General features: G+C 40.3%; 1 protein-coding gene across 1 annotated transcript; it reads right to left on the bottom strand.

Moving 5' to 3' along the window:
• Window positions 1-3,485: 3,485 nt before the first annotated feature.
• On the bottom strand, window positions 3,486-6,691 carry LOC118627801 (T-complex protein 1 subunit gamma-like). Its single transcript, XM_036258259.1, is given in 3 exon segments — window positions 3,486-3,899; window positions 3,901-4,718; window positions 6,610-6,691. Coding segments are annotated over 3 exon segments (1,314 nt in total).
• Window positions 6,692-12,070: the final 5,379 nt, after the last annotated feature.

Raw genomic sequence — 12,070 nt, 5'->3', positions numbered from 1 at the left:
TTTTAGATTGAAATAACCTCTCATTCTCTGAAGCCAGTTAAAATGGATGTTGGTTTTCACTTCCTACCAATAACAACTGTCAATGAGTGAAAAATGTTATGCTAAGCTTTGGCTGGTTTTCTCAGTGGTTAGAGCATTGGCCCTCGGACCAAAGGGTCATGGGTTCAATTCCTAGTCAAGGGCATATACCTGGCTTACATTTCAATCCCTGACCCCAACCGGGGTGGTGCAGAAGGCAATCAATCAATGACTCTCTCTCACATCAATGTTTCTCTTCCTCCCTCCCTTGCACTATAAAAACTCAATGGAAAAATGTCCTTGGGTGAGGATTAACAACAACAAAAAAATGTTTCCCATGTTTCAGAATACTTTTAGTTTGATTAATACACTGATTATTTCTTAAAATTAAACCTTAAAATAAAAACAAAAAGAATAAACCTGTATATATAGGGGAAATGCTGACATTAGGAACCTCAGGTGATAGAATCCCACATATCTGTCAGGGCTGAGCTTAAATGTCATTCCCTCTATGCAGCCTCTCAGGCCAGCCAGACTGGGTCCCCCTTCTTCAGGCACCCAGGCGCTTGTTTATATTTTCCTTGTAGCTCTTATTGAAGTGCGTGCTGTTTACCTGCCCTTCCTCACTACAGGTCGAGCTCTTCCCAGTCAACAACAGCCTTTTTCATGGTTGAGTGTTTATTGAATGAACTTTGTCTATGGTCTAAGTTCAGAACATTTAAAGGAAAATTGACCTAAAGTAAGGTCTTTTATGTAGGGTACATGTTGGTAGTAAGTTATTTATTTATTTATTTTACTTGATTTATTTTTGTTACAGATGTTTCTTCTTTTTCTCCCCCTAGGCACTTTCCTCCCAATCTGTTCCCTGCCCAACAGCATTGCTGTCTATGTTCATTTGTTATGCATATATACATATAAGTTCTTTGGTTTATCTCACCCCTCCCCCTCAACCCCCTCCTCTGAGGTTTGTCAGTCTGAACCATACTCCTTTTGATGTCTGTGGGTCCATTTTGTTCATCAGCCCACCTTGTTCATTATATTCCACAAATAAGTGTGATCATGTGGTATTTGTCTTTCTCTAATTGTCTTATTTCACTTAGCATAATACTCTCCAGTTTCCTCTGTATCATCTCCAAGGATAAGAGATCTTTCTTTCTTACAGCTGCATAGTATTCCATTGTGTATATGTACCACAGCTTTTTTATGTACTCATCTATTGATGGATACTTGGGCTGTTTCCAGATCTTAGCAATTGTAAATAGTGTTGCTATGAACATAGGGGTACATATATTCTTTCTGATTGGTATTTCAAGCTTCTTAGGATATATTTTTAGAAGTGGGATCACTGGGTCAAATGGCAGTTCAATTTTTAATATTTTGAGGTAACACCATATTGTTTTGTTTTGTTTTTATCCTCACCCGAGGACATTTTTCCATTTTTTGTTCAGATAGAGTGGGAGGGAGAGAGAGAGAGAAACATCAACGTGAAAGAAACACATCGAGTGGCTGCCTCCTGCACCACCCAACCAGGGCCAGGGTACGTTCCCTTAGTGGGAACCGAACCTGGGTCTCTCTGGACTGCAGGCCGACACTCTAACCGCTGAGCCAAACTGGCCAGGGCCACCATATTTTCCATAGTGGCTACACGAGTCTGCATTCCCACCAGTAGTGTACTAGAGTCCCCTTTTCTCCACACCGTCACCAGCACTTGTTTGATAATTTGTTGATGGCAGCCATTCTGGCAGGTGTGAGGTGATACCTCACAGTTGTTTTAATTTGCATCTTTGTTGATTAGTGATGTTGAGCATTTCTTCATGTCTCTCAGCTATTTATATGTCTTGTTTGGAGAGGTGTCTATTTAGATCTTCTGCCCATTTTTAATTGGGTTCTTTGTCTTCCTTTTGTTGAGTTATATGAGTACTCCATATATTTTGGAAATTAACCTCTTATCTGATGTATCATTAGCAATTATGCTCTCCCATATAGTGGGTTCCCTTTTCATTTTGATGGTTGTTTCTTTTGCTATGCAGAAGCTTTTCAGTGTGATGTAGTTTCATGTACTGATTTTTCCCTTTGTTTCTCTTCCCTTAGGTGTCGTATCAGTGAAAATTCTGCTTCATGTGATGTCTGAAATTTTGTTGCCTACATTTTCTTTTAGAATTTTTATGGATTCATGAGTCACATTTAAGTCTTATATCCATTTTGAGTTTATTCTTGTGTATAGTGTAAGTTGGTGGTCTAGTTTCAATTTTTTGCATGTAGCTGTCCAATTTTCCCAGCACTATTCATTGAAGAGGTTGTCTTTACTTTATTGTATGCTCTTGTCACATTTGTCAGATATTAATTGAACATAATGTCTTGGGTCAATTTCCAGGCTTTCTGTTCTGTTCCATTGATGTATGTGCCTGTTCTCGTGCCAGTACCTGGCTGTTTTGATTACAATAGCCTTGTAGTGTTACCTGATATCTGGTATTGTGATCCCTCGGTAGTAAGATATCTTACCCTGCTCTGTTCTTTCCACTCATCCTCCTTAATCCTAGTGTTTCCCCTCACCTGCTCCCTCTGGAGTTGGGCAAAGCAGTTCCACTCTGGGCATCCCAAGTTAAAACTGAAGAGTTCAGTGTGCCAGAGAAGCCATACTGTGACTCCCACTCAGCAACTAAATAACAGTGTTGCAAGGCTGCATATCCTTGTTCAAATAAGTCTGTCAAGACTCAGTGTTAGTTGAACCAGCCTGGATAATGTTTTTAAATGTTGGCTTATACACAAGCTTTTGAAACACAATATGTTCTTAAGTTGAGAATCTCCTGTGAATTCTTTTTTAGTCCATTAGAACAATATTCATTTTTCAATATTTTTTGTAGATATTTATGCCATTGAAGAAACCCTGCTGAATAGTATAATAGTTGCTAGATTGCTCCCTAGTGCTGTGTATAGATAATAAATTGTGCAGTTGGACTGTGGTAACACTGTAGGAAGAGAGAGCATTGCTGCTGCTGCCATTTTCACTTCTTGCATTTTGAAACTAGGTTCCCTTGTGGATAGGTAGCTAATATTTCTCACCTTTCTGATGGCAGCTCACAGAAAATTGGCATGCATTATCAGTGGTGTTTCCAGCAGGTGGTGCTTTAACAAATGCAGTTTGTTAACAAAAGACCTGTGACAAACAATAATCTTTCATTTTATGGAGCCAACGTAATTCCTGTTAAATCAAAGTGTTTTGTTTTATTTATTTATTTTTTATCAAATGACTTAGATTTAGTCATCGGAAGCAAACTAAATGGAAAGCTTACAATGGAGAAGAATTACATGTCAGTGCCTTTTGCAAACTGAGCTGGGACAGAAAGAGACGGGCTGCCGTGCAACCTGATTTTTTCCAAACAAAGACATCCACAGTGTCCCTGGCAATCTGGCTCAGGGAAGGGGGGGCTGTTGGCTCTGTGTGTTGAGGTCACCTTGCCCACCACTCACTCCTGGCCAGCATCAGGAGGAGCCCTGCCTTGCCGGCCCTGGTCATCGCTTTTCTTTTTGTGGCCTGAGACGATGTCATCAATCCGCAGCAGCAGAACTGCATTCTCCACTGCTGTCTTATATGTCTGTAGTTTCACAGCCAGTTGCTCCCAGATGCCTAGCTCTTTCATGTCCACCAACGTACCTGTCTCACCGTTTACACCCCAGGTCTCACAATTGTCCTGGGTATGCTTGGCCCGAAGGGAGGTAAGCAGACAAATGGTGCTGGCCCCACAGTTCTGGATAAGGGTCCGAGGGATGACCTCTAGGGCTTGGGCAACAGCCCTGTATGGCCATTGCTCCACACCAATCATGGCCTTGGATTTTTCTGTCAAGCAATGGGCTACAGCCATTTCACAGGCCCCACCCCCCTGGCACCAGCTGAGGGTCCAGGAGAACATTGCGGCACACTTGCATGGCATCCTGGAGGTTGCGTTCTATTTCTGAGAGAATCTCTTTGCTGGCCCCTTGGAGGAGAATGGTACAGGCCTTGGGATCTTTACATTCAGTGATAAATGTAAAGTACTCATCTCCAATTTTCTTGATTTCCAACAGGCCTGCTCCTGTCCCAACATCATCTTCTCTCAGTTCCTTTGGTTGACTGACTATCCGGGCCCCACAGGCTCTAGCAATACGATTATTGTCTGTCTTACAGACTCTGCGGATGGCTTTGATATTGACCCGCATGAGGTAGTGCTGAGCTAAATCTGAGATTCCCTTTTCAGTGATAACCACATCAGGCTTCATATGAATAATGTCCTCACAGAGCTGCTGGATATATTCTTCTTCCATTTGGAGGATTTGGGTAAACACTTCCTCTCGTGTGATCTCGTAGTCAGTCTGGCTTTCTCCTTTCTTGTATTCCAGAGAAGAATCAAGTAGCACAATGCAAGGGTTCTTGATATAGTGCCGCATTCGTGGATGGGTCATATCTTTGTTAATCATGACTCCATGTAAGACACATGAATCTTCAATGATACCCCCAGGTATCTTTTCCACCCTTGCATACTTCTTGATGTCAATCTCCTTCCGACCATTCTCCTCAAAATGTATAGTATTGACAGCATCCAGTGCAATGTTGCAAGCCAAAGAGGATCACCGACTGATTGCTTTGGTAGTAATGGAGCTGTTGTTAATGTTCAGCATCATATCTCGGTTACTGGTATCTACGGGAGTACTGATTTGCTTTTCTTTTTTTTAAATTATCAGATTTAAAAAATTATTTTATTTTATTTTTGTTACAGATGTTTCTCCTTTTTTACCCCATTGATACCCTCCTCCCCATCCTCCCTGCCCCCTCCCCAGCTTTGTTGTCCATGTCCATTGGTTATGCATACATGCATATAAGTTCTGTGGTTTATCTCTTCCCACTCCCCCACCACCCCTCTTCTGAGGGTTGTCAGTCTGTACCCTACTTCCATGTTTCTGGGTATACCCTATTCCTAAAACTATTATGTTCATTATATTCCATATATAAGTGAGATCATGTGGTATTTGTCTTTTTCTGCTTGGCTTGTTTCACTTAGGATAGTACTTTCCAGGTCCCTCCATATCATCTCAAAGGCTAAGAGATTTTTCTTTCTTACAGCTGCAGTACTGATTTTCTTAAGGGTGCTGGTCATATCATCATTCTTGCTTAGGGAGTGGGGCTAAGGATGTCAATTGGCCTATTTTTTTGCCAGTCAATGAGGCCAGAACACAAAGCGTGAATCTGGAAGAAAAGTTCAATCTGGAAACATCAATGCTGCCAAGACTATTGCAGATATCATCCGAACATGTTTAGGACCCACGTTCATGATGAAGATGCTTTTGGATTCAATGGGAGGCATTGTGATGACTAATAATGGCAATGTCATTCTTCGAGAGATTCAAGTTCAGCATCCAGCAGCCATAAATCTATGATTGAAATTAGCTGAACACAGGATGAAGAGGTTGGAGATGGGACCACATAAGTAATTATTCTTGCGGGGGAGATGCTCTCTGTGGCTGAGCACTTCCTAGAGCAGCAGAAGCACCCAACAGTGGTGATCGGTGCTTACCGAAAGTTTTGTTTTAAAAGAGGGTGTTATGATGATTGTCCTCAGCAGGGATCGCCTTCGACTAACAGATGGAGAATGGAGGTCTCCAAGAAGAAGTGGAAATATCCTTCCTCAAGGGTCACACAATTGGTGGCTAAGGTGAAAACAGAATCCAAAATTCCTTTCATCTTAGCTAGCAGCTTATAGTTCACCACTGCCTCTCTGAAATCATGAATTCTGAGGGGACCCAGTGAATGCGAGTGCATCTCTAGTGAGAGAAATTGGGTATATTTTTGAGTAAAAACTAGCTTGATATTGCAATTTTCTCTGCAGCTCTGGAGCCTGCCCTTTTAAGAAGCTGTACACATTCCTGTCTGTGAGGTCTTATGCATGCCTCATCATGATTCTCTTTTCTGTCATTATGAGATGTGCTATTTTCATCCACATTTAATCACTTAGTATCTGGACATATCCTCAGCCCTCATAAGATGTTCAATAAATCAGGGAAATTCAGCATATAACCATTTAGCTGATTAAAAGGCAAGAGATTTATGAGGAAATTAGGTAATGCTGAATATGCAGTTATCCAACAGTCTGATAAAGGGTGTCTTGAGAAGCCTGGCAATGTAAAAGTGGTATATCAAGGTGGGTAAAGCTTCTTCAGAACAGCACAATTTTACTTACAGGATTTAGGGTCTGAAATTTTCTTCTCCCAATGCTTTCATCATGCACTTTATTCCTCAGTTTAAATATTGCTCTCTTCTAGCAATTTTAATTTAAAGCATAGATACTTTTGGAGAAGGAAATTTAGATTGAAAGGGGGAGAGAAGTAATACCAATAAAAGACATGTACCATTTGAACAATCACTGGCTTCCTACTGAGCATGACAAGTATTCAGATGGTGCAATAGAATCACCATTCATTCAATTGTTAGTGCTCAGGGTCTGCTCAGTGGGGAGGCCCACTTCCATACACAAGGTGTGATGTACAGGACTTGCAGTGCTAGTAGCTGGAGTTTCCACGAGTCCCACCTTTCCTGGCCTCAGATGAATATTTTTCTACCTGGTGACTGTGTTTTTCCACTCTTTGCCTGAGTATTTAATTCTTTCAGATTCCTATTCTGACTCTGGTCTTGTGATCCCATGTAGGACCTTATCTACCTTGGTTGTCAGGAAAAGCCTGCTAGTTCAATGCATGCACCTTTACATGGGCACACAGACACACACCACAGAACCATCATGCCTTCCTTTGTCCCCAACATCTTATTTCTCCAGAAATTGCTATTGTTGATAAGACTGATAATGTCAGCAGTGTCAGGGAATCTGCCCCTACCCATGAAGAACATCTAGAAGCATTCCTGTAGAACTTCATGTCCCCAGTCCATCTGTGGAATTGGGTATATGTGGTACCTTTAGTTGGACACAGTTGATGTACATTTATTTGATCTCTACTGTCAATTTGGAGGATTAGATAGGAGGGGGAGGGCCAAGGCTTGACCCCTGATCTGCTAACTAAAGTGAGAGGTGTTCCAGAGCAAGGGCTTGTGGCTCGGTTGAGAGGCAAACTTGGCTGGTCAGCACTGTGTGCTGTCCTGAGAACTCTTCAGTCATGTTGTAGGAATATGGTTCAAGACCCATCTCATTGTGAGGAGCAGAGTGAGAGGATTCAAGGCCAGGCCAGGAGACACTCTCTGGGAGATTGTTTGTAGAGAGCAGGGCACTCAAATTCCCTGGAGTTTAATGACTTCATGCTAATCTAAGAAAAAGACTGGAGGTTATGGAAGAACACTCAAATAGATCTCCAAAACAGGGATGTATGGGGCAGGGAGAAGAAAGGGGAAGGTGAAAGTCCTAGGCCTTTGGTACTAAGACGAGCTCAAGAAAGGTAACTAGGGCCCCCAACAATAGGCCTGTGCCCTCAGAATGTTTTGTGACCTAAAGTGGACTCTATCCCACCATTGCCTCAAGTTTAGTAACCATCATGGTTTCTATCCCCTACATGTTCTCTATCATCACATATCTTCATCAAAGGTGATAACCTTTGAGCTTTCACTCCTGATTTTCATATTTTATTAAAAACACTGTTCTAGTGCTGCTCAGATTCATACATTCATAAATTATACTGAATTTATTCCTCACTCTTGACATCCAGCCTGACACAAATGTCTGTTAGTTTTTTGATGGTATCTCTCATAGCTGTCTCTCTTTTTCTATGTTCTCACATCAGCTTAAAGCCTTATTACTTAGTTATTTATTTTTTGTTAATCCTCACCCGAGGATATTTTTATTTTTTCCAATTTTTATTCATTTATTTTTGTTACACGTCCCCCCCCACTAGATATCCTCCTTACAATTCGCCCTTCCCCAGCATTGTTGTCTATGTCCATTGGTTATGCATACATGCATATAAATTCTTTAGTTCATCACATCCATCCCCCCACCTCCCTCCTCTGAGGTTTGTCAGTCTGAACCATACTCCTTTCTATGTCTCTGAGTCTATTTCATTCATCAGCCCACCTTAATCATTATATTCCACAAATAAGTGAGATCATGTGGTATTTATCTTTCTCTGACTGGCTTATTTTGCTAAGCATAATACTCTTGAGGTCCCTTCATGTTGTCTCAATGGATAAGAGGTCTTTCTTTCTTACAACTGCATATATTTCCATTGTATATATGTACCACAGGTTTTTTATCTATTCATCTATTGATGGATACTTGGGCTGTTTCCAGATCTTAGCAATTGTAAGTAGTGCTGCTATGAACATAGGGGTTCATATATTCTTTCTGATTAGTATTTCAAGCTTCTTAGGATATATTCCTAGAAGTGGGATCACTGGATTAAATGATAGTTAAATTTTTAATATTTTGAGGTAACACCATATTGTTTTCCATAGTGGCTACACCAGTGTGCATTCCCACCAGCAGTGTACCAGAGTACCCTTTTCTCCACACCCTCTCCAGCACTTGTTGTTTGATGTTTTGTTGATGGCAGCCATTCTGGCAGGTGTGAGGTGATACCTCATAGTTTTAATTTGCATCTCTCTGGTGATTACTGATGTTGAGCATTTTTTTCATATGTCTCTTGGCCATTTGTATGTCCTATTTGGAGAGGTGTCTTTTTAGGTCCTCTGCCCATTTTTTAATTGGGTTCTTTGTCTTCCTTTTGTTGAATTGTATGAGCACTTTATATATTTTGGAAATTAACCCCTTATCTGATGTATTGTTGGCAATTATGCTCTCCCATATAGTGGTTTTCCTTTCCATTTTGATGGTTGTTTCTTTTACTGTGCAGAAGTTTTTGAGTTTGATGTAGTCCCATGTGTTCATTTCCCCCTTTGTTTCTCTTCCCTTAGGTATTGTATCAGTGAAAATTCTGCTGCGTATGATGTCTGAAATTTTGTTGCCTACATTTTCTTCTAGGATTTTTATGGATTCATAAGTCACATTTAAGTCTTTTATCCATTTTGAGTTTATTCTTGTGTATGGTGTAAGTTGATGGTCTAGTTTCATTTTTTTGCATATAGCTGTTCAGTTTTCCCAACATCATTTATTAAAGAGGCTGTCTTTACCCCACTGTATGCTCTTGCCCCCTTTGTTAAATATTAATTGAGCATAATGTCTTGGGTCAGTTTCTGGGCTCTCTGTTCTGTCCCATTGATCTATATTCCTGTTCTCATGCCAGTACCAGGCTGTTTTGATTACAGTGGCTTTGTGGTATAACCTGATATCTGGTATTGTGATCCCACCTACTTTGTCCTTCCTTTTTTAAGATTGCTGGGGCTATTTGGGACATTTTTTGGTTGCATATGAACTATTTAAGAAATTTTTTTTCATAGATTTTAGAGAGGAAGGGAGAGGGAGAGAAAGACAGAAATACATATGAGGAAGAACATTGACTGGTCGCCTCCTGCATGCTCTCCACTGCATATTGGGCCCACAACCTGGGCATGTGCCCCAACCAAGAATGGAACCGGTGACCCCATGGTGTGTGGGTCAACACACAACCACTGAGGCAAACGGGCCGGGCCCATATGAAATTTTTTTTTTTTTAAGCCAACACAAATTTATTACTTTTAGTCCTGGTGATCAGAACTGTACAGGTCTCACTGCAGCCCTGCTGACACCTTGATTTTAGCCAGTGAGACCTATACAGTTACCTTGCTGAGTCAAGTGCTGGAATAATTAATTACCATGTGGTCGTAGGGCTGATGTATCCATTTTCTGGATAGCTGTCAGCTGGGTGCTGCGCTTAGCTCCTGGTTGCCTCTCTCTGTTCTTTACTCTTGACCTCTACCTTACAGAGCCAAAGAGAGGACCCTTCTCCAGCTGTCATTTTCTGACAGTTTTCCATCATTCCATCTCTCTTTGACTACAGCCTGGAAAGTCTCTCAGCTTTTATTTATTTTTTTAAATTAATTTTTTTTTGTTACAGATGTTTTTCCTCCCCCCCTCGATTCCCCCCTCCTCCTTCCTCCCCGCCCTGTCCCCAGCTTTTTTGTCCATGTCCATTGTTCATGCATACATGCATATCAGTTCTGTGGTTTATATCTCCCCCACCATCCCCTCTTCTGGAAATTGTCAGTCTGTACCCCACTTCGACGTCTCTGGGACTACCCAGTTCCTCAGACTGTTATGTTCATTATTTTCCACAAATAAGTGAGATCATATGATACTTGTCTTTTTCTGTTTTGCTTAGGATAATACTTTTCAGGGCCCTCCATGTCATCTCAAAGGATAAGAGACCTTTCTTTCTTACAGCTGCATAGTACACCATTGTGTATATGTACAACCGCTTTTTTATCCATTTGTCTACTGATGGACATTTGGGCTGTATCCAGATCTTAGCTATTGTAAATAGTGCTGCTACAAACATGGGGTACATATATTCTTTCTGATTAGTGTTTCAGGCTTCTTAGGGTATATTTCTAGAAGTGGGATCACTGGGTCAAATGAAAGTTCAATTTTTAATATTTTGAGGTAACGCCATACTGTTTTCCAGAGTGGCTGGACCAGTCTGCATTCCTACAAGCAGTATACTAGAGTCCTCTTTTTTCCACACCCTCACCAACACTTGTTGTTTGGTGATTTGTTGATGGCGGCCATTCTGACAGTTGTGAGGTGATACATCATTGTTGTTTTAATTTGCATCTCTCTGATGATTAGTGATGTTGAGCATTTCTTTATATGTCTCTCAGCCATTTGTATGTCCTGTTTGGAGAGGTGTCTATTTAGTTCCGCTGCCCATTTTTTAATTGGGTTCTTTGTCTTCCTTTTGTTGAGTTGTATGAGTACTCTCTATATATTGGAAATTAACCCCTTATCTGATATATCATTGGCAATTATGCTGTCCCATACAGCAGGTAGCCTTTCCATTTTGATGATTGTATCTTTTGCTGTGCAGAAGCTTTTGAGTTTGATGTAGTCCCATGTGTTCATTTTCTTCTCTGTTTCTGTTGCTTTAGGTGATGTATCAGTGAAAATTCTGCTGCATATGATGTCTGAAATATTGTTACCTACAGTTTCTTCTAGGATTTTTATGGATTCGTGAGTCACATTTAAGTCTTCTATCCATTTTGAGTTTATTCTTGTGTATGGTGTAAGCTGATGGTGTAGGTTCATTTTTTTTTGCATGTAGCTGTTCAATTTTCCCAACACCATTTATTAAAGAGGCTGTCTTTACTTCACTGTATGCTCTTGCCCCCTTTGTCAAATATTAATTGAGCTTATTGTCTTGGGTCAATATTTGGGTTCTCTGTTCTGTTCCATTGATCTATCTGCTTGTTCTTGTGCCAGTACCTGGCTGTTTTGATTACAGTGGCTTTGTTGTGTAACCTGAAATCTGGTAATGTGATCCCTCCTACTTTGTTCTTCTTTTTCAAGATTGTTGTGGCTATTTGAGGTCTTTTTTGGTTCCATATGAACTTTTGAAGTATTTGTTCTAGTTCTGTGAAGTATGTTGTTGGTATTTTGATGGGGATTGCACAGAATCTATAGATTGCCTGGAGTAGTATGGCCATTTAATGAGGTTAATTCTTCCAATCCATGAACATGGTATGTGCTTCCACTTTTTAAATATCTTCCTCTATTTCTTTTTTCAATGATGTGTAGTTTTCTGTGACTAGGTCCTTTATTTCTTTGGTTAAGTTTTTTTCTAGGTATCTTAATTTTTTTTTGCCGCAATGATAAATGGTATTTTTTTTTAGTTTCTCTTTCTGTGAATTCATCATTGGTGTATAAGAATGCCATAGATTTCTTGACGTTAATTTTGTATCCTGCTACTTTGACAAATTAATTTATGAAGTCTAGTAAATTTTTGTTGGAGTCTTTGGGGTTTTCTATGTATAGTATGAAGTCAACTGAGAATAAAGACAGTTTTACTTCCTCCTTTCCTATTTGGATCTCTTTTATTTTTTCTTTCTGTCTGATTGCTGTGGCTAAGACTTCCATTACTTTGTTAAATAAGAGTGGTGAAAGTGGGCATCCGTGTCTTGTTTCTGTTCTTAAGGGAAATGCTTTTATTT

The sequence above is a fragment of the Molossus molossus genome, unplaced genomic scaffold (assembly GCF_014108415.1).
Source record: "Molossus molossus isolate mMolMol1 unplaced genomic scaffold, mMolMol1.p scaffold_m16_p_13, whole genome shotgun sequence".
NCBI classification, from domain to species: Eukaryota; Metazoa; Chordata; class Mammalia; order Chiroptera; family Molossidae; genus Molossus; species Molossus molossus.
This window is presented reverse-complemented; position numbering and strand designations above follow the sequence as displayed.